Source organism: Eimeria maxima, genomic scaffold (genome assembly GCF_000499605.1).
Source record: "Eimeria maxima Weybridge genomic scaffold, Emw_scaff15, whole genome shotgun sequence".
NCBI classification, from domain to species: domain Eukaryota; phylum Apicomplexa; class Conoidasida; order Eucoccidiorida; family Eimeriidae; genus Eimeria; species Eimeria maxima.
This window is the reverse complement of record NW_013564447.1, coordinates 79,105-101,507: the sequence shown is the minus strand read 5'-3', so window position 1 is coordinate 101,507 and position 22,403 is coordinate 79,105. Positions and strand designations below refer to the sequence as shown.

The window sequence follows — 22,403 nt, the reverse complement described above, 5'->3', positions numbered from 1 at the left end:
GACATTTACGTAATTCTTTTTTCTTAACTCTTCCTGTTTGCTGCAGATCCATAGCCTCAAAGAAAGCTAAAAGATCCTCTTGTGTGTCTTTGTGGGATGTCTGCATGCAAAATGCAGCAAACGATGCACTGTCCACAGTAGCCCCACACTTCTGGCCCCATGCCTTCACCTCCGCTAGTGAAGGAGATGCTCCTGCTGCTCTTGCTGCACTAGCTAACTGAGCCACAGGGATGGAACTTTGCCCTTTTGCTGCTGCAGCAAACGCAGACGCTATGCTGCCCTCCGTTGCCATCCTGATAATCCCCCGTACAAATGCTCCTTCGGTGTCCTATACGAAACGCAGGGCTCCCTGCTGCTGCTGCTGCTGCTCCTTTGGATGCACCTCCGCGTGCTGCCGGTGGCACCAGCAGCTTTTCCGCTGCCGGTGCTGCTCCTGCGGATGGTACTACTAAATTTTTGGATGTAGCCCCCAATGTGGTGGTTGCTATTGCAGATGCCGTTGGTGCTGTTGCTGTTGGTGCTTCTGCTGCTGCTGCTGCGGCACTTCTAGAGGGATGTGGCGAGCTGGATGGGCTTAATTAGGGTTTAGAGTGTAGAAATATACAGCTATGTGTGTCTGTATCCTTTACTTGTTTTTCCAGTGTTTGCTGGGGATCACACGCATGGGGCTGCTGCGCTCCAGGAGTGCTGCTGCGGCTTCGTTGCGTGTCTGCTGATCTGCTTCCCTGCAGCGCAGCACGGAGTAAACGATGGCGCAGCAAAGAGCAGCAGCAATAATACAAGAAAGAGGGAAAAAGACTGGATGAAGCCCTAGTGTCCTAAAGTAGAACAGATGCGGACCAAAAGGGAGCAGACAGGCCACCACTAGAGCAAATATCAACAGCAACTTAGGACCCGAACTCTCCGAACCATCCATTTCAGACAGTATGTTGCTGTTGGTTTTGTTGTTGTTGCTTCTGCTGCTCTTAGTGTCGCTGCTGCTGCTGCTCTTGCTGCTGCTTCAGCTGCTGCGGCAGCAGCTGCTGTCTCCCTTGCGCTCACCGCAGACGAATCGGCCACTTAAGATGCTGCAGCCGCATCCACTGCTGCTGCTTCTGCATAAACTTTCAGCAAATATATTGTTGGACTCTGTCTTGCCTCTTCTCCGAAGAAGACAGAGCAGCTGCAGCTCCACGCCAAGTCAACTGCAGCAGCGCCAGCTAGTAGCAGCAGCGTCAGGCCCGCTCAACAAGGCGTTGGAATGAAGACTTTCTTGCAATAAAAGGGGTCTATTTATACAAACATGTCGTAAGGAGTTAAACCAAATCAACAGACGACGTGAAGAAGAACACAAAGAGCAGGTGATAACGGTACAGCAGTTGCCCAGCAGATCGAGGCCTGGTCTAGCTGCGCCGCCGCCGCCGCCACTGCTGCTGCTGCTGCTGGTACAGTTGCTGCTGCGCTAGTAGTCGTCTTTGGTTGCATTGCTTCTCCTACACAAAACAGCAGGTTTTCCTTTGCACTTTTATACTCCTTTCCTTAAGACATTCTTCCTCTGCTTTACTCGGCTGCTTCGAAAGTAGCAGCAGCAACACCTCCTCCGCGCCGACCTCATCGAAGGCGTTACTCTTCTTAATCCAGTCGGCGGCTACGTGCAGAGCCTACAGCAGCATTTAATTACTATATTTATATCAAGTGAGTTTAGAGGGATTTACTTGCTTCAGGAGCAGCTCGAGTTCCTATTAATAACGCCTTCTTGCTCTAAAACCGCACAGCAGCGCCAGTCAATTGACGCCTCCCACCGTGCTGCTCCCGTATTCTCTCCTCTGCAGGCAACTCTCTTTGTTTGTTTTTCAAGAAACATCAAATAAGAGAAAAGTCTTAGGGTGGCACAACAAGCTGACCAGCCTACAGGCAAACGCAGCTGCAGCTGCAGCTGTACGGTACAGGCCGCTGCGGATGCTCTTGCTGCTGCTGCGAACCTTCTGCTGCTGCTCCGCTGAAATTTCTTGTAGCTGCACTAGGCGTACACATGACTCTGAAACCTGCACGGCGCCCAGCCTCTTCGCTGTTGCTGCTGTTGCGATTGCTGCTGGTGTTGCTGCTACTGTTGATTTTCTGTGCAGGCCACCAACAGCGTTTCTGCGTTGACAATATGGCCACCAGCAGAAGCAGCAGCGCACAGTACGTGACGCCACGAGGCAACTCTGCTGAAGACATTGAAGGAAACAGCTTTCTGAACCACTTCTCCTCCCGCCACAGCCTGCAAATGGGTGCCCCTAAGCAGCAGCAGCAGGACTCGCAAGAGCAGCACTGGGTAGACCAGCAGCAATGGGAACAAGAGCAGGAGCAGCAGCGTTTGCTATTACAGCAGCAGATGCAGCAGAAGCAGCAACAACAGGGGGCACCTGAGGGGCAGCAGCAACAAGGCGCTGGAGGAGCAGAAGGAGAGTATGTGGCTCCTCTGGATACAGAAAAACTTAACCAAGCGGTTTTGCAGCACCTGTGGCAGCAGCAACAACAACAACAGCCTTCCGAAGACTTGAATAAGATGGTGGGGGAGGGGGAATGGGAAAGTCCCCGAAAGGGTGCCTCCTGGGTGTATACACGGGCTATGTCCGATTATACGGGTTTCATGCAGATGCCAGCAGCAGACAGCGAGGAGCCGCCGGAGAAGCAACCTTCAGGCCTGCAAGCCATCAACTCCGGCATTTATGTGCCTGGGGTTAAGCAGTGGAATGCCGCGACCAATACTCCAGTTCTGCCAGTGGGGGAAGAGAGTAAGAAAATAAGTAGATTGAATAAATTATGACAAATATATTATTGAGTAAATTCTAGAGCTGCTAATTTGTTATATATGTTATTGGAATCCCGCTCCCGTTCCATCCGGCCGATTGCTTGCTGGCGCTGTGGGCGTGCGTGTCTCCTTTGTTCTGCGGTTGCATTTGTCCCTTTTGCTATTCTTCTGGGGAGACTCTGTATGTGGATTGTTGCTGCTGCTTGCCGATTGCTGCTTGCTACTGCAGCGCAGAAGCTAGAGAGCCGCAAGTTTACATATGACTCTAGGACGGGGGAATACGTGAATGCTCACGATGAGCGGGACAGGATCCCACGGGAGCAGCTTCAGGAACTCAGCAGGGCCCTCTCAACTGCTGCTGTAAAGGAGACAGTTGTAGATATCATGCAGAGAAGAGCAACGCTCCGCAAGATGTCCAAGGCCTCTCGCCTCTTCCTCCAATGCAACAAAAAGGATCTTTCAACCCTCTCGGTGAATACACCTCAACTCCCCCCACCACAAGCATGCATGCATGTGTACATGCGCGTAGCTCTGCTTTATGCATGCAGCCACACGGATGCATGCTGCGCATGTTGATATAGGTGGCCGCGCATGCCTAAAGTTCCATGTGGGTGCATGCGGACGGAGAGCAAAGCTTCTTCCCACTTGTCTCACTTTTCCCCTACATGGACTGAGTGCATCTGGTGGTCTTTTTTGGCTATTTCAGAGTTGCATGCACCAGTGTAGAAGCGTTACATTTGTGGGATGTGCGTTGTTTTGCTGCTCCTGTTACTCAGGGCTCTCAGGGCCGCTTGCCTCCCGTTGTTATGGCGTATCTTCCCGACAGATATATCAAGACTTACGACCGCACGAACTGCATGGGGCAGCGGATTTCTACAAGGCGTCACGAGCCCAGCAGCTGCTGCAGCTGAGCTGTCTTAGCTCTCTCCCCGCTTCCTCCCCGCATTGCAGCAGTATGTGCATCTTAGGCTCTTGTTTTTCATTGAGGAAAAGGATAATTGTTTAGCCGAAAGGCAAGGCAGTTGTGCAGTGCGGCGTTTTGCAACGTAATGTTTGCATGCCTTCGAAGGGCGAATGTATCAATTAAGTCTGTCTGGTGCCGTGCCGCCTACGATGGCTATACGGAGGCAGGGCCAGCTGCCTTTCGCCTCGATGGCAATCCACAAGCCAGGGGATATCTCACAGAGGGTCCAAAGGGTGCTCTGTGAGATAGCAGCGTCTGCTGTCCCAGCTACTCAAGGACAAAAATCCCAGGCCCGTCTTTCTCATATGCCGGATGAATATCTTGTTTAGCTAGCATAATTGAGCATCACCGAGCATGCATAATATATATGCATATATACATACACAGTATGGATACATACAATATATATTATGTAGTATGAATGTGTTCATATATGCATACCTGGACGATATATTATACAGGCATATATACAGTATACCCACCTATATTTGTGTTTACCTATTTGAATGCGCATACCTAGCCGGGATATTCATATATGTACGTGCAGCAGATGATTAATTACTCAGCGTATCCGCACAGTGACCCAAGCAATGTCGAATTTAATTGTTCTCCTTCACATCGCTGGCAGCCCCAAAGTCTAACGACTCGTTACACAGCTGCATGAGCCATCTTTGCACTGCATTCGAAGCAAACTAGTAGGCAGAAGAAGAATATATGTGTAAAGCCGACATCAGCCAGCTCAGGGAGGATCAGTATACGCTACAGGTGTCAACGTATGCCTTCCGTGTTGCAGGTGACCGCCTGTCTCTGCACTCTTTACATCACGCAGAGAGAGTAGAACAACTAGCACATTCTAACCTTGGAAAACGTCACTTTATGCATGCATACCATGCATATGATAGATAGGGCGAATGTCAGAAAGCTAAGAAACACTCCTTTGGTTTTCTGTGGGACGCCCCACAGCAAATGTTCCACGCCAGGCTTACTCAGAAGGTGGAGACGCCCTGAAGACCTATGCCTCAGTGGGTGCACTGTGATGGGTGTCCCCAAAACTACTATCGCTCCACCAGCAACAGCAGCATCAGATGCTGGTACTGCTGCAAAAAGCAGCACCTGCTGCTGTTGGACGCTGCTGCTGCTGCAGAGTCTAGAGGACTCTAAGGCGATTCGCTGAGGTGTGCGTCCCCAACGGGATTAGGGCCCCCGATTAGGATGCCCATGTAGCTCGCAGTGCTGCTGCTGCTGCCGCAGCGAGACAGTGGGAAAGAAACGAAGGAGGCAAACGAGACAGGCGGAAGGGCGCGCAAAGAGGTAAAGAGGCAAAAAGGTGAATCCAGCGGCAGGTGGCTGGATATCTGAAAACGGAAGCACAAAGACTATTCAAATGCCCGCATTGGGGGAGAAATGCAGCAAACGACAAAAGCAAATGGGCAAACACTTGCTTCTACGGCAGTCATTTGTTGCTGCAAAGGCACCTCTGCAGCAACAAATGGCTGTGCAACTGCTATGCAACTTCTTCAACCGATCTGCTTGCTGGTATCGTTCTGCTATTGCAGAAGGGCAACAGAGAAGTCCAGAGGGGCAAACATAGGTGAAGTTGCACCCATCAGTTTTGCTTCCTCCAAAGAAAAAACAGTGACCAGGTCGTCTTGTGGAATTTATGACCTGTTGCTAATGCTATTGCTGTTGGTTCTATGCTCCTCCTCCTGTAGGTAAGTGCGTCACTGCTGCTCCCGCAGGTACATCTGAGTCTGCAGCGGCGCCAGTTGGTTCATTTAGACTTCCTGCTTTGCTTCAGCCATTACGTCGTCATCAACCACTGTGACGACTTTCTCGGCCTCCTGTTTCTTCCCTGTGTCCTTGGTCCCCGATGCCTTCTCTGGTTTTTTCTCTGAGCTTCCGGAGAGGAGTCGGGCCGTCTCTGTCTCTTCACCTGCAGGCGGTGGCACCGCACAAGCCACGAAAAGGTAAGCAAAATTTCAAGTATTGCTCTCCGTAAAGCTATTGCTAAGCCGCGCCAGTGAAATGAGCCGGAAATACGGTGATTGCAGCTGTAGGGTGCTTGTGCCTATGCTGCATATGAGTAGCTCAAGTTGTAAACACCTACCTTTTTGAGCTGCCGTCTCGCGCATCTCCTTTACTTCCTGCCAGGATTTCATCTCCGTTCCGTCGCCTCCCACACTCATCACTGCAGATATGTGCACAGCATCGTTCCTCTTGTTTTTGTGCGTAAATATCGGGTATTAGTTAGACAAAGTTCTCTCCTTGCATACGAACTAGGCAGCGGGTCTACTTCCACAGATAGCTGCAGGCATAGTGCTGGAAACAGATAGGACCCTGACTAGTAATAGAAGCAGTGGTAGTTGTAGTAACAATAATAGCAACAGTAACGGTAATAGTAGAGATAACGGAAACAGTAATAGTAATAGCGATAGAAATAGTAGTAGCAACAGCTGTGGCAAAAGCAATAGTAATGGCCGTGGTAATAGTAAATATTAGAAACTGTTGTCGTAATAGTAGCAGTAGTGCCAGACGCAATCACAATAGTAATAATAATACTAATAGGCATTGCAGTGGTAACAGTCCTTCTGGGGGCCACTCCAACTGTGGGTGCAGCATATGATTCCGGACTCACCGTAGGCGTGACTAAGCAGCAAGTGGAGGACGTAAGGTCTGCAAAGCAAAACACAGCCAAGCGATCAGGTTAAAAAGACTTCAGCGGTCTCTAGCCAGCTAGTTGACTTGCTATATCTAACTAGCTCGTTAGCTGGTCAGTTCAATTTAATAACTAGCTCGCTAATCACTCAGCGCCCTGTCCACAACCGTCAAAACCCAAAAGAGGGTCCCATGCCCCAAGCGCGTCCTATTGCTCTTACCCCAAAAACATTTGCCAGCCGTAGAAGACGAAGGGCAACAATAGCGCGATCTGAAGGCAGATGCACAAAACCAATACAGCAATGCGCACGAAGAAATACAAAAAAAAAAGTCGAATGGCACATGCAAACTGTGGAGTTTATCATTAGCCTAAGACTAGCGGCGACATAAATGTAGCAAAGGTACCCGTTGCAACATTAGCAACAAATGAACAAGAGTTTAGGTCTAGGGATTATAGTTTAGGCTTTAAGGTCTATAGCCTCGCACGGATTGAAGCGCTGCAGCTTACCGGAAAAAAGTACGCAATATATAGGGCGTTGATTACGGCCATGAAGATTATGAAGAGGCAAAAGTCAATGATGAAGTCAAACGCCATCATCCCAATAAAGACATACACGAATATTAGCTTTTGTTTGTACCAACCCAGGACCCACAGGACGACAGCAACTGTGTCAACGAGTCCTGAAAAAGCATTTAAACGACCAATGTAAAATGCAGTAGGAGGCATGCACCAACCGCACTTAAAGATGTACTACAGAAAAGCCCAAATGCTGCTTGCAAAGACTGCAATGACGCTAGTATGAAATGGCAAGCAAGGTGCCTACCGCGTGTTGTTGTTAGCAAGCTCATGCCCCTCCAAACAGCAGCCAAACTGTCGGCAATGACTCCGTAATACTTCAGCGCTGTCGTAGGGTCCTCAAGCTCCATGATTCTGTCTCTGATGTCCCTAAGCATTGTATCAACTGGGGTCAGGTATGAAGAAAGATATGCGCCAGCAACAAACTGCAGCAAAGCAATAAAAACGCCTGACGACCCCGCACAAACACACAAATCCACACACACACACGCATACGCCGGGGAAGAAAGCACATAACACGCTCGTCGCCGTTAATAAAAAGCCTGCAACTCAGGGCTTGCTTAAGAACGACGGAAACACGTAAACCTGTGCATGCATCCATCCATCCATGCATGCACTCATGGAAAGGAAGCGGTAGCAAGGGAAGTATATGGGTGAACCGGTTGAGAATTATCTTTCAACAGAAAAGGCAACGCAGCAAAGCGGGCGTAAGCGTCTCTCACTGATCCCCAGCCAGGTGAAGGCGAATGTGCGCAGAGAGCAGCAGCGGAACGCTTTGCTGGCACTGCCACAGCAGGCCCCCAGAATCCCGCACATCTTGAATCAATACGAGTTGTGTGGTGGGCAGCGTTGAACCCCTCACAGAACCTTCTGCAGCTTCTGCAGATAAATCAGATTCAGCAGCCGGGGGGGGCGATTAGTAGTACTTCCGCAAATTCCGGGGCTAGTTGATGCAAACGCTCCTACCAGCTGCACACCAGAGAGATACGCCTGCTTTGGGTGGGGAACATGTGAACGATCGCCGCATTGGATATTAAACAGCTGCAATATAGGTTGATTACTGGAGCTGCTGAGTTTTTGTTCGCGAGAAAAAAAAGGAACAAAAGAGAATGGCCCATCCAACCCAGCGGGTTCCACTTGGCGAGGCAGCTTGCCTGACCCCACGAAATCCCTCACTTTTTGCAGCTAGCGCTCCATACAAACTTTGCCAAAAACAAAAGAATCGGTATTAAGCAAAAATATATGCTCTTATGGGAGGTAGATGGCACTGCACCATGCGTGACAGTGTAGGAGCCTCATGCGCCAGCCACAGCAATCGACGAAGGTTAGCGCTCGACATAGCACAGCATAAAACCTACAGTCCCTACCTTTTTATCTCACATAATAAGTACTGGAACATATTTAATTAATTTATTCCAAATGACTTCGCTGAATACGCTGTGGTGGTCGCACACCTCCGCCAGTCGCTGGCCCACGGGGTTGTTCAGAACATACGTTGCACAGCTCCGATTTTTCCGGCTACACAGTGGCTGTGTTTGCATATTTGTGAATAGTGAATAATTTGTTGACTGAAAAGGCTTATGGTTAAAACCTTGAAACTATTTCGCACTCGGTTTTCCAGGCTGAGGTCCAGTGGACTACCGTCGTCGGCTCGCTCACAATCGAAACACATCGTCCACTCCAGTCAACAGGAAAATTAAGCGCCAAAACAAATATACCCTCTCGCTACACAGTTCGTATGGGAAGCCAATGATCTGACAAGAACCTCAATATTCTTTCGTTTGGCGAGCTCAAATTACGGTTGCCATCAGCCCGTACCAACGTGCTAAGGAGAACCTCTATGATTTAGCTTTCATGCTCACTGCACTTGACCAAGTGAACCCACCCATGTTGCATTGCACCATGCATATCATTAGATGAGCAGCGAATACAAGTAAACATCAGGACAGCACGCTTACAGGTTTGGACAACTTCGAGGCAAATTCTGAGGGGAACCCAAAAGTCGGCTACACTCCCCGCATCGTGAGAATGCCGTAAAGGCATTAGAGCTTAGCTATGGTATTTGTATGCAACTAATGCAAAAATGTGCCCACCGCTCAGACCTAAACAGACAGCAATATTTAACAGTACATCTCCCTCACACTACACCAATAAGGAGGTCTGATAAAGTCTACAGTAGCAAGAGACCGGCTTCGTGAGACAAAAGGGTTTAGCGTGTATATAGATGCTAAGCTCAAAATAAAGTGCTCTCAACGACGATGCTGAGAACGGTATCAACGGGTCATACGAAGCGATAATGGCCACACGGCCTGCAAAAAAACCGCCGTTTGGGTGCAAATGCGTATCCTTTCCGCGGAAGCAAATGCACAAGTCTCCTAATGCCCAGCACAAGGTATAGCACCCCCAACGGCCCCTGTGGAACAAGAGGTGTTTGCGTGCTTGAAATGGGCACAACGAATGCCGACACAAACCCTGCAAAACCAGCCTCGCTTTCAGGATGTGGTAAACTCTCGATGTAGGCAGCACAAAAAAGGATATACCCTTAACATTTCTTCTGCGATCGCCCAGCAGACTTCATTGTACATTTTACGTCTATCAAGGAACAGTCCTGCTGACGCAGCTTCAACACAGCTGCGCGGGAAAACACAAACTGCAACTGCGGCTGCTATGCTTCCTGGCAGCAAACCCTCAACGCTATTTATGCCATCTCCATGCCCTCCCAGATGGCATATACTTGAGGCATCGCCTCTTGGTTCCCTCATCGTTTTGATGATCATTGTTCAAACTGTTTAGATATCTTGCCGCCCCGGAATGGGGAAGCTCCGCGCGAGCGCCTTCACCCGCTCTCGCAAGTCGACTATGCGCGGATGCGAAGGAGTGACGTGTTTTCTGAAGTCCGCCAACTTCTTACCCGACTGCTCTGCAGCGACACAAACGTCACAAGCAATACAAACATATAAAAAAGGCATGCGTACAGATATTTGGCACACGGCTTAAACACGAGAAACGCAAGCATCCGTATTTGCAGGTTGCTTGCCGTCTGTTCCACAACAATTATGGACATCTGCAACCTGCTGCACTGATGCAGGGCACTTGCATTTTGCAGATGATTTCATGGGCGTAGGCGTGCGTAAACATGCATTCTTTGTGATGCTGTGGTACCTTGTATCTCGCAGCAGATGTCAATAGCCTCCTTAAGGAAGCTAGCGACTTGCTTGAATTCTGCTGAGCTGAACCCTCGAGTCGTCATGGCCGGGGTCCCAATGCGCACGCCTGCGAAAAAGCGCCAGCTAGTCAACACCTCATCTGAACTCCCGTAGCTCTAGGCTCAGCTGTAAGCAAATGCAAAGGGCTTTTTGTCGTCCTTCCCATTGTTCGTTCCTCACCAGTGGGAATGCCTGGAGAATCGCCCGAGATTGAGTTCTTGTTCAGCGTAATGTTCACGGCGTCGCAAACCAACTGAAGTTTCCCCCCTAAGGACAGACTCATAGGCACAGTCCACACATGATTTGAGTGAGCATTCAGCCCATCGAGCTGCCTGTGCACCAACGAGCGATGAACAAAATGACAGTCACAAGGACACCCGGTCACAACCTGTGTTAAGGAGGAGAGGTTAGCAATGTGTCGCAACAACAAGGCCCATGCATAAACAGTCACTGCTTCCCCCCGCAGTGCATCAAGCATGCCTCCGCTACGCACCTGTCAGCCCTTGGGGCTTCAAGTCGAGGAGCAGCAAGTGGTTGTCAGTCCCGCCGGTGACGAGCTGTAGGCCGTAACTCTGCAACTCAGCTGCCAGAAGCTTGCAGTTGTCCAGCACCTGTTGCGAGTAGACTTTCCATTCCGGCGTGCACGTCTGGGGGGTAAACCACATGCGAACAAACACCTCAATACGAAGATGATTTCATTTCTTAGCACAGCGTGTTAGAACTAGCGACAGCAGCTAAATGCTTGTATGAACCAGCGAAGCATCAGGCCTTCAATTAGTTAGCGTGCTCCTGACGTCGCTGAGAAACAGGGCACAGCCGCCCTTGGGTGCGTTATGCAGCAAAAAATATGTCCTGCACATCTATCTACGCCTTCGGGATAGGTCAACGCTTGCCTGCTTTAGCTGGTGAGCTACAGCGGCGATGTGATTCTCATGAGGTCCCCCTTGCAAGCCTGGGAAGACCGCTGCATCTACCTTGGAAGCTCCATTGGGCACTCGCTTAGTGTTGACGAAGATAAGGCCACTGCGAGGTCCCCTGCAAGAAGCGCGCATGCAAGCAAGCGACATATGAATGGGGAGTAATCGAGGGTCTAGCGTCAGGCAAAACCATGGAGTCACTATTATATAGGGACACCGGCAAACGCAAAGTGAAAGCACGATAGAGCGCAGGGGCTATCATACACAATGAGGTGTGGAAGAGCGAGAAAGCACTCACGATGTTCATGCATGTCAGAAAGGCATGCACATGTATTATCGCATCTATAAACAAGTTCCAGACTAAATTGAGGTACCCAAGCTACGTACGATCAACAGAACAGGCGCACGAAGGAAAAGGAAAGCAGCTGTTCGCTGCTCAGACACAGCAGGTGCCCACGCACCTCATTGTTTTGTGCGTTGTTGTAGTAACGACATCGCAGTAGTCAAAGGGCGACTCGAAAATTCCTGCAGCGACGAATCCGCTGAAGTGGGCCATGTCGCACCAGAGGAAGGCCCCAACTTTATCCGCAATGGACCGAAAGCGTTTATAATCCAGCAGCCTGAGCAGCCACAAGCATGGAGGTGACACGATGTCCAGCGCGTAGAAAACAAGCTACGTAAGAACGCGGGAAACCTATGCACGATTCCATTCTCTCAGTACGGGGGGCATTCATTCATAGGAGCGCCAGCTTCAACCTACCTTGGATAGGCAGAATGCCCACAGATGATGAGCTTCGGCCGGAATAGGGTCGCCAGCCTGTCGAGCTCTTCGTAGTCAATCAGACCCGTTTGCGGGTTTAGGCCGTAAGGAAGCGACTCAAAAAACAGAGAACTAGCACTGATGCGACGAGATGGTGTGTATGCCCCATGCGTCAAGTGACCCCCTGTGCAGAAGGCAAACCAGCATCGGCATCAGGAACAGCGATGCAGCACCAGCAGCCGTTAGGTACCCACAAGGCGCTCGAGGCTGTGAGGTACTTGGAAATCCGCTCTCGTGGCTGACAGGTTGCAGGTGGCTTCTGTCCTGCATGCAGGCATGCATGCATGCCGAGTGCAACGCATGCACACATGCCGAGTACATGTATGCATGCGGTGTGCAAGCCTCCATCAGCATTACCATCATTGAGACCGAGGCCCATGAATCGATCGTGGGGTTGGAGCAGGGCCATAAAGACAGCAAAGTTGGCTGGGCTTCCCGAAAGGGGCTGTACATTTACATGCCATTCATCTGGATCCAGCCTAAATGCCTCCTTGGCGCGCTGGATGCAAAGCGCTTCCACTTGATCTACAAACTCCATGCCCCCATAGTAACGAGCGCCAACGAAACCTTCGGAGTACTTGTTCGTCAGGCAGCTGCCGAGACATTCTTGCACCGCTGTGCTCACGAAGTTCTACGGCCATAGAACATGCGAAGAGAAAACACAAAGACTACTCGTCAACTTATGTGGCCGTCAGAAGGAAACAGCTAATTCTACATATGCCACGGTGCAGTCCAAGCAGCCTTCAAGGGAGCTCACTTCAGAAGCAATTAGTTCAATGCAGTCTATTTGCCTCTCCTTCTCCTTCGCAATGAGATCATACAGCTGAGGATCTGCGTCCTTGAGGGGCTGCATACACCCGCAACAACAGCTCAAATTTGCTTCTCCCTCCCTTACTCCAGCCTCAGCCCTACGAAATTATGTCAATCTCTTCGAGAAAGCTCACACAAGTTCAGGTGAGTATTAAACGTATGGGAGCAACTCCTGTTCCGTTCAACGAATGCCGAAATTTTTGGTGTATTGCCACCGTGTTACCCTGGGGACTGAGGGGACTGAGGGGCTTCAGTGGAAGAATTTGGTACCGAACTATCTATGGAAAACGTCTTAATGGGAAATACTTGCCAGATCGGTTGGTGGTGATGCCATCTTCGCCCGATTTGTATAAAGAAGGGCAAACGGTTTTGTGCTTAGCTGGTCAGTGGCCTATAGCGCTGGGTAGGCAACCCAGTGTCTAGAACATATTTGTGGATGGGCTGTTGTCAAAAATTCCGAATTTCTTATTGATTGAAGCCAAAATCTGCTCCTGGGAACACTTGTAACAACCAAATGGAACACCAGCACAGCCATGTTGTGCGAAGGTGGGGTTGTTCGTCCCCCGCTTATCACTAACGTGTGCGGACAGATGGTCAAAGGAGTGGCTTTTTGATGTTTATAATAAACCATTTCAGGAAGTATGCATGCATTCACTACTTAAACGAGAAAAGCGTGTACACAGAAAAGTGGCTTATGATGAGCAAGTGCGGGGGTCACTGCTTGAACAGAACAAGTATTGCAGCGCCCTGCTACCTTGCGTAGGGCTTCAGTACACTTTATAGTGTTGTCTTTTGTGGAATGTGGTTCCGTCTCACATTTATGTGCGCAGTACTGGACTGCGTTTCACTGGTAACTTGCGGCGTACCTGGACACGCCCAAGGTGTGTGTGTGTGTGTGTGTGTGTGTGTGTGTGTGTGTGTGTGTGTGTGTGTGTGTGTGTGTGTGTGTGTGTGTGTGTGTGTGTTTGTGTTTGTGTTTGTGTGTTTGAGTTGGTGTTTGTGTGGCCTTTTAATAGCAACTTTAATAATTTCCAGGCAAAGTTATTGCTACGTTGATGCAGCGAGTCTCTTCGTGCGAATGTTAGGTGTATTGCGAACTGCAACAGAAGCCAAACACCTCAGATAAACGTTCACCAAGAAGTTCGTCCCCCCTCCTCCCCAGTTTCGAGTAGTGTGCACAGCATTTCGTGCTCCTGGGGCTGCAGGGGACGGGGGAGTGCTGGCAAAACAGTTGTTGCAACGGTCCTTACAAGTCCCGCGTGCATGCACAAACAAGCCTGCTTGGCTGTATGCATGAACATTCTGGAGCATTGCTGAAAGCTTGCGCTTGCTATACGTTTGCCTACTAGGGCAGGGTAATCAAAGCTTATCTTCTTCGACAGTCCTCAAATGCAATAATGCAATCAAGACAGAAATCGTGTTCCCTCTATGGGATCTCATCTGTTCCCAAAGAGCAGATGAAGGCACACCATGCAACCTACCAGCGGAAAGGGCAGGCTGGAAGCTTAGGCACAGTGTTCCTGTTGCACCTGCTCGGCTACAGGAATACCATATCAATCATCCTTAACGACGGTATTTACGTGTGGTTTGGATGGCTTTTAGGAGGCTTACACGGAGCACCCAATTACAGGAATAGCGCCTTATCCGTGGGCCAACACTTCTGGCTAGAAGATGGGGAACTACCAAATTGCTCTTCACGTATAAACGGCGAACTGCATTCATGCTACCATACCTACCATATCGATGTGATCAGCCGCATTTATACGAGAGCGTATGTATGCATACGCATATATAACTATCCATCTACAGATATAAATTACAAACAAAGTATACTTCAAGCAGCTGGCCGGAGAAGCAGCCAGTGTACAAGTTCGAAAAAACCGTTTGCCCTGCTGGCGAGCGCCAGCTGCGTGGCTCCCTGCCATAACGGAGGTTCGACCCCTACGTCTCCTGCACGAAGGAGAAGCATGTGCATATGTAACCCCTCTTGCCAATGCGCGGCAAAGCGTGTAGAGATCCTAGCGGGGAGAGGGGCCCGTGTGCATGCAGGCAGCCAGCAGTTGTACGGCTCGCCTGCCGTATTCCCTGACTCTTGGTAGCAACCAAATCGATGACGCGGTCAGTTCTACCCTGCCGGTATCGACCTCGCTGCCATATGAAAAGTAACTGTGAAACGTGACTGTCCCATCTACTCTCCCATGTGCTCTCCCATCTGTTCGGCTTTCCAACACCCCATACGCAAATGAAGTGGTGCACTTGCGTGTGCACGAGATAACCAGACACTGTCGATGAGAGCAAAAAGGCTGCATTCGCTGCACAATCGTCGATTGCTCTCTGCTCCGCACTGGGCGCGCTGCTGTATTGTGCATTCGCAGGAACTCACTGACACGTAGCCTAACGCATAAATAAGTTAGGCTGGGCTGGTCATGAGTGATAATAATCAATTCTTCCTTCGTCCCTGTAATGGTGGACCAAGGATCGTGCCTAAGCGCCTGATGAAATGTTAAAACGCGTCTGGCGAGATGCTGCTGGCGCCCTGTCCTCGTGTTGCCGTGGTGACTGTGGATGTAGGTGCTGCGCAGGTTTAAGATATTTGTGGGTCGATTGAGGGCCTGCGGCAGTGGCTGTGGCATCATCACTTGCCTCCGAGCTAAGCCTGCGATGTGTGTTCGATGCATGCACTGGCTGCGAGTTAACCTGCACTGTAGGCCCGGCAACAACCGGTGCGACAAGGGTTGCGCTCTCCTCCCTACGGAACAACTGTTGTCGACGTTCACTACGCTCAATCGCCTCTCCGTTGTACGGGTATGTATACCACTGAGGATGGTTGTGCAGGATGTGCTGCCTTAGCAGGGATTCGTAAACTTCGAAAAAAAGCCTGCACACAAACAAACTATGCAGAGGGAGACCAAATAAAACACAGCTTCTGTACCCGTTTCTTACGACTCACCTAGGTGCCCGCACCACGCAAGGATGTCGATAAATGAACGAATCAATGCTATACGCAGCAGAAATAGCCAGAAGCACTTGCAGTATCTCTGCGATTCTGTAGTGTCTACGGAGGCCGAACAAATTGTGCTCACTTCAGCTGAATGTGTTCGCAGATAGGGAAGCCACGTTCGCTTATTACAAATGCACACAGCATGGAAAACACACGCATTTACAATGTGGATGAATACGCTTTACATACACTATATGCACAGCAAGCCTCACTTTTCAAGGCGGCCGTCTCGCCAGTCTAGCAGAATGACGCGACCGCTCGAGTCCGTCAGACTCCAAGTGCTTGTCGTTGCGGAGGGTTGCTTCTTTGGGCGGCATCCGGTGCCCCGTGCTGTTCCGTTTAGCCTGCACATGGACAGCAGTCAAGAGAAGCATACCTAAATGTGAGCCTATGCAACCCAGCATATAAATCACATACACGAATTCTCACCAAAGCACAACCGGTGGCACAACAAACAACAGACATACAAGAGAGGCGCCACATGCTTCGACCTCATTGTGTACGCTTTGAAGAGATGCTGCACAATTTCGTACTGAAACCATGATGGCTCAAGCAGAGCGAAAAGATCGCTTGACTATTCACATGACTATTACTCAACCATGGACAACGTACCGTCTCACTGTGCCCTTAGTGTGTCTGTTGCCAAACACATCCGGTTCATTGCGAGGCACAGACGGGACAGTGGCAGTTGCATCATCTGTCTTTGTCTCTGTCTCTGTTTCTGCCTTGCGTCGTCGGTTACGGGACGTTCGGCGTTTACGGCGCCCTGAAAGGCGCGGTTCCCCCGAAGGGTATCGGAACAAAGCAGCGCTAGGAAGGTGCCTAAGGGGTCCACCAGCCGCTCCGGGTGCTTGGAAACTGCCGAATGTAGGGGTTGCCAGTCGTTCCTCCACTTCGGAAGCCGACTTGCTGCTGTCCTCGTCACTGTCGCTGCTCGTCCAGCTTGTCTGCGTCCCGTCGTTGCTACTTGTGCTCAGACTGTTGCTGCTTAGGTCGCTGTCGCTGGTGCTGTCTACTGAATCGCCCTGACCGTTACTGCTGCGGCGTTCAATTCTTTCACCACATCTGCAGGGGACGAGGTCGTCAGCATTCCGTCGTCCATCTTCTGCATCTATCACTGCAGCCCCAGAAGGCGCAATTTCCCCCACAGTTCCAGCTACGGGGAGCCTCCCTTCGGATGGTGAAACTTCAGCACGGGCTAGGGCTGCAGCAGCGGTGTTGCGACATGCTCTTGGTTCGCCACTAGTACCCTCCTGGGCATGTGCCCCTACTGGTGAGCGCGAATCACTCCAAGCCTCAATGGTCGTGCAGGACCTGACGAGGGGTCTCTCCTCAAAGTCTTCACTGTCTACTTCCCCGTCAGCGTCAACTGTTGACGGAACTGTGCAACTGACTGACGTGTTGCCGTGAAGGCCTGTTGTGGCTGCTCCAGCTGCGGAAACGATGCCACCGCAGCGCCTGCAAACCCCATTAGCGCCAACAGCTGCTTCCTCCACAGTTCCATCGTCTACACCCTTCTTCTTCTTCCGCAAGGCTTTCTTCAACTTTGCCTCGAAAGAAGAGCGCCGCAACCCCTGCTGCTTCCCCGGATCTCCCTGCAGCTCGGCTAGATCCATAATTCCAAAGCCTAGCCTGTTGGTGCTCATCAACGACGTAGAATCCAACGCAAGGTAAGAAATCTCAAGGCTTCGCCGGATCTGCGAGGACCCCAACGCATGCTCACACAGAAGGCAATCCTCTACTATTTGCAGACTGTCGTGCAAGTGGTACTGCATTCACAGAAGACCCTGCGAACTGGTAGCGCCCATGAGATGAATAAACATAGAAGGAGTGGTTGACGCCGCGTAGAGACGGATGCGTTCCACGATACGCCCTCCACAGGAAGAGCAATACCCGCACCACCAGCAGCTCACCAGGTGCTCCAAGGGTGAGGGTATGTCAAAGTCGTCGCGCACGGCAATCGTCGCCGTCTCCCGAACCGTCAAGTGATGCCGGGCACAGATTTGCAGCAGTTTCGTGGCGAGCCGAAGGGTTCTTAGACAATTGTCCCTCAAGGCAACCCGACGCGACAAGCGCTCCAAGTCCTTATCCACGTCGAATGAGTATATCAGACGTAGTTCGCTTTCACTGTATGGCTCCTGAAGGTATGCACCACACGCAGCGCTGCATCCCAGATATGCAATCATCCTCATCCACTGCAAAAAGTTGCGTGACAGCTGGTAACGCCTTAAACCTATCTCCCAGCCAGCCAGCCATAAGTACAGTTGTGCAGGCGACCACCCCTGTGGGAGCAGTTCTTATGCAGGATCCGTAGATGCCAACAGTCAGCATGTAGCCTGCTCATTCGCTCAATACACGTAGTTGCTCACTTTGCTTTGGGGCCAGTCGAACCAAACAAGGTCTAAGGTCGCCACATCCAGAACGTCCGTCAAGATCATCCCGTGGTCAATGGGAATAAGGCGAAACCTGCGGTTGGACCACCTGAGGCAACATCTCACGGTAAATGGCTCTACGCGTGTCGTGTGGCTACGGCTGATGGCAGATATATTTGGCCAGACAAACCTGGGCACTCACTTCGTTGGTTTTCCATCAGGCGTCAATACCCCAGACGCTGCAGAGGCTGCTGTTTCCGCGCCTGCCACTGCTGCTTTATCAGCAACGCAGAGCTGTGTCCCGCAGGAGCCCACCGCAGAAACGCTGCGTAGCAACTTGCTCTGTATCTGCTTCACAACCCCACCTGAGGCACGCAGGCTGCGGGAACTGCCGCCAGCCGACGGCTCCTTTTGATATCCAACCACAGGAGCCACCAGAATGTTGCTGTCGTTACGGTCCAGGTTCATGACACGCAAGTCAAATATCGCAATACGGTGCACATCTCCTACAGAGAAGAGCCGCGCGTCAAAGTTTCCGACACATTCCTGTCACAAACGAACATAACAATGAATTTACAACGCATTTACTTACGCATTCGCATCTGAGAGGTAACGGACACGCGCATACAGGCGCAGACACCGCAGAGAGACTCACCTTGGCCTCTACAAAGGCCTGAAAGCTCCCAACTTTCCAAGATACGCTGGGCGACGATTCGCTGCGGACGTATGTGTTCATCATCACGTCTCCATCGACCTGAACCCACCGTGCCACACCAAACAGAAAAAAATTGTCCAGGCAGCGCACAAACAACTTTGGTGACTTCGTGCTTGCATATGCACGAAATGGATTCAAGCACCGTCACACAGGCACGCAAACGGGAACAGACGGAGCGCAAGAAAACTGAAACTAAACCCACCTCTATCTGCCCTTTGCTGCAGAAGGCCGGGTGGCACGCCTCCACCATCATAGTTGCCGGAACGCCGGCAAACCCGCCATAACTCGCATCCAGAAGGTATGCGGCAAACTCGCGTCCCGCCCCCTCTCCACTCAGCACTCCTCCTCGCAGTCCTTGCTGACCCAGACGCCCCTCGTAGCCCCGCGGGTTACACGGGGCGAAGGCTTCTTCGTCCTGATGCCGTAAACGACGCCGAACGAAACACGACAGCACAGTCATTGGGATGCGAAGAATAAAGCCCACCCCTTCAAGTCGAGTGCACAAATGATTGCTACTTCTAATATCGCCGTCGAAGTTGTGTACATGTGCGGAAACGGGCGAAAGGCGTCCAAACAGATATATAAAGCATCGTGCCTACCACTTTAACTGCTGTGGCCCTTGAGAAGCTAACGCTTCTGATGGGCCTCTCCTCACCTCAGGCTTAAACACGGCCACTGGACGCCGACGGCCGTCAAACAAAATGTAGGTGCCACCAGTGCCATCCATAGTCAGCTTTGGAGCCACGTTCCTGCGGAAGCCAAGGCGGACCTGTTCGCACGGCGGAAAGCAGAAACACAAGCACTCTACCATTCGGTGACAACAGCAGACTCAACGAACACCATACAGGAGAAACCAATCACGTGCGATGAGTAAAGCCATGTCTCTGTGGAAGGCACACGAGCCCCTTCGTTGTAAAAATTGCATACCACAAGCTGGTCCCGTTGCACAAGGTACTGCAGCGATGTTGGCTGCAGTTGGAAACTCACTTCCTCAAGAATCCTGAGGAGTTCTTTGCTGCGAAAGGTCTGGCTGCGCGCGAAAGGCCTGATAGATGCCTGCGCACTGCCCCCCCTCACAGCCCATAGCAACCGTTTAACCGGGTTTTCGAAGAAGACTGTCATGGGCCTCCAGTTCGGCAGTTCGCTTCCCCTGAATATCAAACGTACGTCTTTTACCTGAATCCACAGGAACACCCAACCCTGGCGTAACCGAAAGTGTTCAACGGGAGTATGCGAGTGTATACGTGCGTATACGTCGACTGTAGATACTCGTACCCAAAACAATGTACCTGAACGCACGTCTACTCATATACCTATTGTACAGCGGGACGGCCAGCGACCTCAGCATACACCGTAAAACGTTTATGCAAGTCCTCCCACTTAAGCCATATGCTACGCAATACTGCACGGCAATGGACCGGTAGGGGCAAGGGTGCATGCTGGGCACATATCCAAGAACTTGCATACACTGCAAAGGGTATAGCTACACATACTGATGCATGAGTAAGTTGCATTTCCATGTATTACCTGCATAGATGAGGGGAGCCTAAGTTTTTTGATGAGCAGCCGTTTGACCATTTGTACGTCGTAGAAGGGGTAAACGTCCAGCTCGCACGAGCGAGAACCATGAAGTTCTTCGAAACAAACTCTAAAATGCAAATCGTCTCCATCCGCTCCCCGCAAGGCGTTGTGTGTGGAGAAATAATACAGTGGGTGTGACGGCAGCATCATCACCCCGCCTCCTCCTCCCCCACCAGCGGCGGCCGGCCCTTCAACAGCAGGCATCCTGTATGCTGTTTACAAGCAGTGGACGGTCCGTTGCAATTGTTTCACTTGTGGTGATAGTCGAGCCAATCAGTCCAAGCAATCCTTTAAGACGTCAACGCACTCTGCAGAGTCTGGGGGCCCATCGGATGCGGTCGGTGAGTCAAATGTACGGTGCATGCGATGTTTCCGTAGCTCCTGCGCAGCTTCAGCTACTGTTAAGCTGTTGCCCGAGAGCTAGCCGCTACTGCTGCTGCAGCACGACGACGCAAGTGTGGCGGTCCCTGGAAGTTTAGGGCCTGCCTCTGTGACAGGGATGTTTGGGGAGAATTGCCTGAGTTCAAGATGGCGGAACCCGCAAAGCAGCTCCACACACAAGCCACGAAGCACTGCTGATGATGTTGCAGCACGTGCTGCTATCGCCTTAAGCTGCTGCTGCGCCGGAGCGGCATTGGGCAGCTCAACCATGCCAGGCCAGAGCACCTGATGCTGCGATCATCGCTGACAACTGGCCCTCGGTTGGTCTGCATATGGGCCCGACTTAGAATGTTGCCTCGGAGGACGCTTCACACCCTGCGAGGTAGCACTGCTCCTACGCAGGACGGCCCTGAGTGTTCTCTACAGCTCCGGAAAGCATTCGATTTGGCCTCCACACCCATACACCGCAAGCCCCGTCCATGCACTGATTAGGTGTTTACACCACCGCTACCGCTACAGGCGAGTCCCAACTGTCCAGGTCAACACGGGGGTGGCCTACAAAGACAGTCAAAGCCAGAAATTATGTCAGAGGCTGAGAATCGTAAAGGTGTGGTAGGGGAGCTCTGGAAGCAGCAGCAGTGGTGGCGCACCTGTTGCGAGCCCTCTGCTGCTGGGAGCTGACTGCGAACCCGCTGCAGACGCGACGGGCTGTGCAGCTCCGAATCGCCAGAAAACGTCAGCATGCAGGCGGGGAGGCGGCCGGGAGGTGTACAGTGGAGCAGGCGGGTGAGTGGGGGGCGGAGACCTGGAGTTGTTGTGCAGGGGTGGAGGGGTTTGAGTTGCTTCTGCTGGGTTCGCCCCAGAGCTTCTCTTGTTACGTGTTGGTCATAAGGGGTGATAATACCCCAATGGTACAGTCGGTGGTATGGAGCGCCCCACGAGAGGCGAACGTCAGAGGGAGTGTTCAGCAGACACGCAAGAGCCAAATAACAGACAAAGAGTAGTTTTGAACAGAAACTCTGCTTGCCATAGCGCACAGCAGGTGTCAGCTCTGGCTGCTTCCAGTTGTTACTCCTGCGGCTGCTGCTGAAGGACACGTACAGCCGCATCCACGGCTACCGCCTTCTTGCGAAGTCCTGGCTGCTGCTCACGCACCGTCCCCGCCCCATTCATAACACCGTTACTCTATTTCTTTATAGCTCAGCTTCCTTTTTTATGGGGATTCAAGAGCGTGTCTCTGCCACACGTGCCGCTCTCCTGGCAGCGTTCCACTGCTCGCTAGGGCCTTAAGGAGGCAACGTGCCCGACAGCAACCCGCGTCCAAAAATCGTTAAGTGGAGGGTTATATAGGCATTTCAAAGAGTATTTTAGGAAATTGGATTGAAAGTGAAGTGCTTGTATTGCTAGTGTATCCTTACTTACTAAATTTGGCGAAACATCCCGCGTGTGCGTGTCGTGCGAAGGCATGTAAGTGCGGCCTTCCACCAGCGTAGCACGAGTAAGTGAGGCGGTTATGCACTTTTAAATAATGCTTTTGAGTAGGCTGCTGAAGTTCCACTTGCTACAAATGCTTCTTGCCTCCACACGGGTAGGTCTTGTTGCGCACTTGTGTGTGTAAGAGGGGACAA

General features: G+C 51.3%; 4 protein-coding genes across 4 annotated transcripts; 1 reads left to right on the top strand and 3 right to left on the bottom strand.

Moving 5' to 3' along the window:
* Positions 1-2,134: 2,134 nt before the first annotated feature.
* Positions 2,135-3,687, top strand: EMWEY_00003020 (hypothetical protein, conserved; the record flags this gene model as incomplete). Its single annotated transcript, XM_013479973.1, has 3 exons — positions 2,135-2,759; positions 3,006-3,247; positions 3,553-3,687. 3 exons carry the CDS (start codon positions 2,135-2,137, stop codon positions 3,685-3,687), a joined length of 1,002 nt encoding a protein of 333 aa, XP_013335427.1.
* Positions 3,688-5,515: 1,828 nt separating this feature from the next.
* EMWEY_00003010 (hypothetical protein, conserved) lies at positions 5,516-7,788 on the bottom strand (the record flags this gene model as incomplete). Its single annotated transcript, XM_013479972.1, has 7 exons — positions 5,516-5,673; positions 5,848-5,928; positions 6,376-6,413; positions 6,617-6,666; positions 6,904-7,076; positions 7,220-7,420; positions 7,695-7,788. 7 exons carry the CDS (start codon positions 7,786-7,788, stop codon positions 5,516-5,518), a joined length of 795 nt encoding a protein of 264 aa, XP_013335426.1.
* A 1,973-nt stretch (positions 7,789-9,761) lies between these two features.
* On the bottom strand, positions 9,762-12,768 carry EMWEY_00003000 (glycine hydroxymethyltransferase, putative; the record flags this gene model as incomplete). The annotated part of the gene is made up of 9 exons (XM_013479971.1): positions 9,762-9,892; positions 10,135-10,245; positions 10,359-10,445; positions 10,672-10,825; positions 11,072-11,213; positions 11,557-11,715; positions 11,856-12,039; positions 12,273-12,546; positions 12,673-12,768. 9 exons carry the CDS (start codon positions 12,766-12,768, stop codon positions 9,762-9,764), a joined length of 1,338 nt encoding a protein of 445 aa, XP_013335425.1.
* Positions 12,769-15,209: 2,441 nt separating this feature from the next.
* On the bottom strand, positions 15,210-20,598 carry EMWEY_00002990 (hypothetical protein; the record flags this gene model as incomplete). The annotated part of the gene is made up of 11 exons (XM_013479970.1): positions 15,210-15,603; positions 15,939-16,070; positions 16,339-17,423; positions 17,640-17,864; positions 18,096-18,192; positions 18,301-18,644; positions 18,754-18,852; positions 19,016-19,228; positions 19,469-19,582; positions 19,741-19,989; positions 20,341-20,598. 11 exons carry the CDS (start codon positions 20,596-20,598, stop codon positions 15,210-15,212), a joined length of 3,210 nt encoding a protein of 1,069 aa, XP_013335424.1.
* Between the last annotated feature and the right edge of the window lie 1,805 nt (positions 20,599-22,403).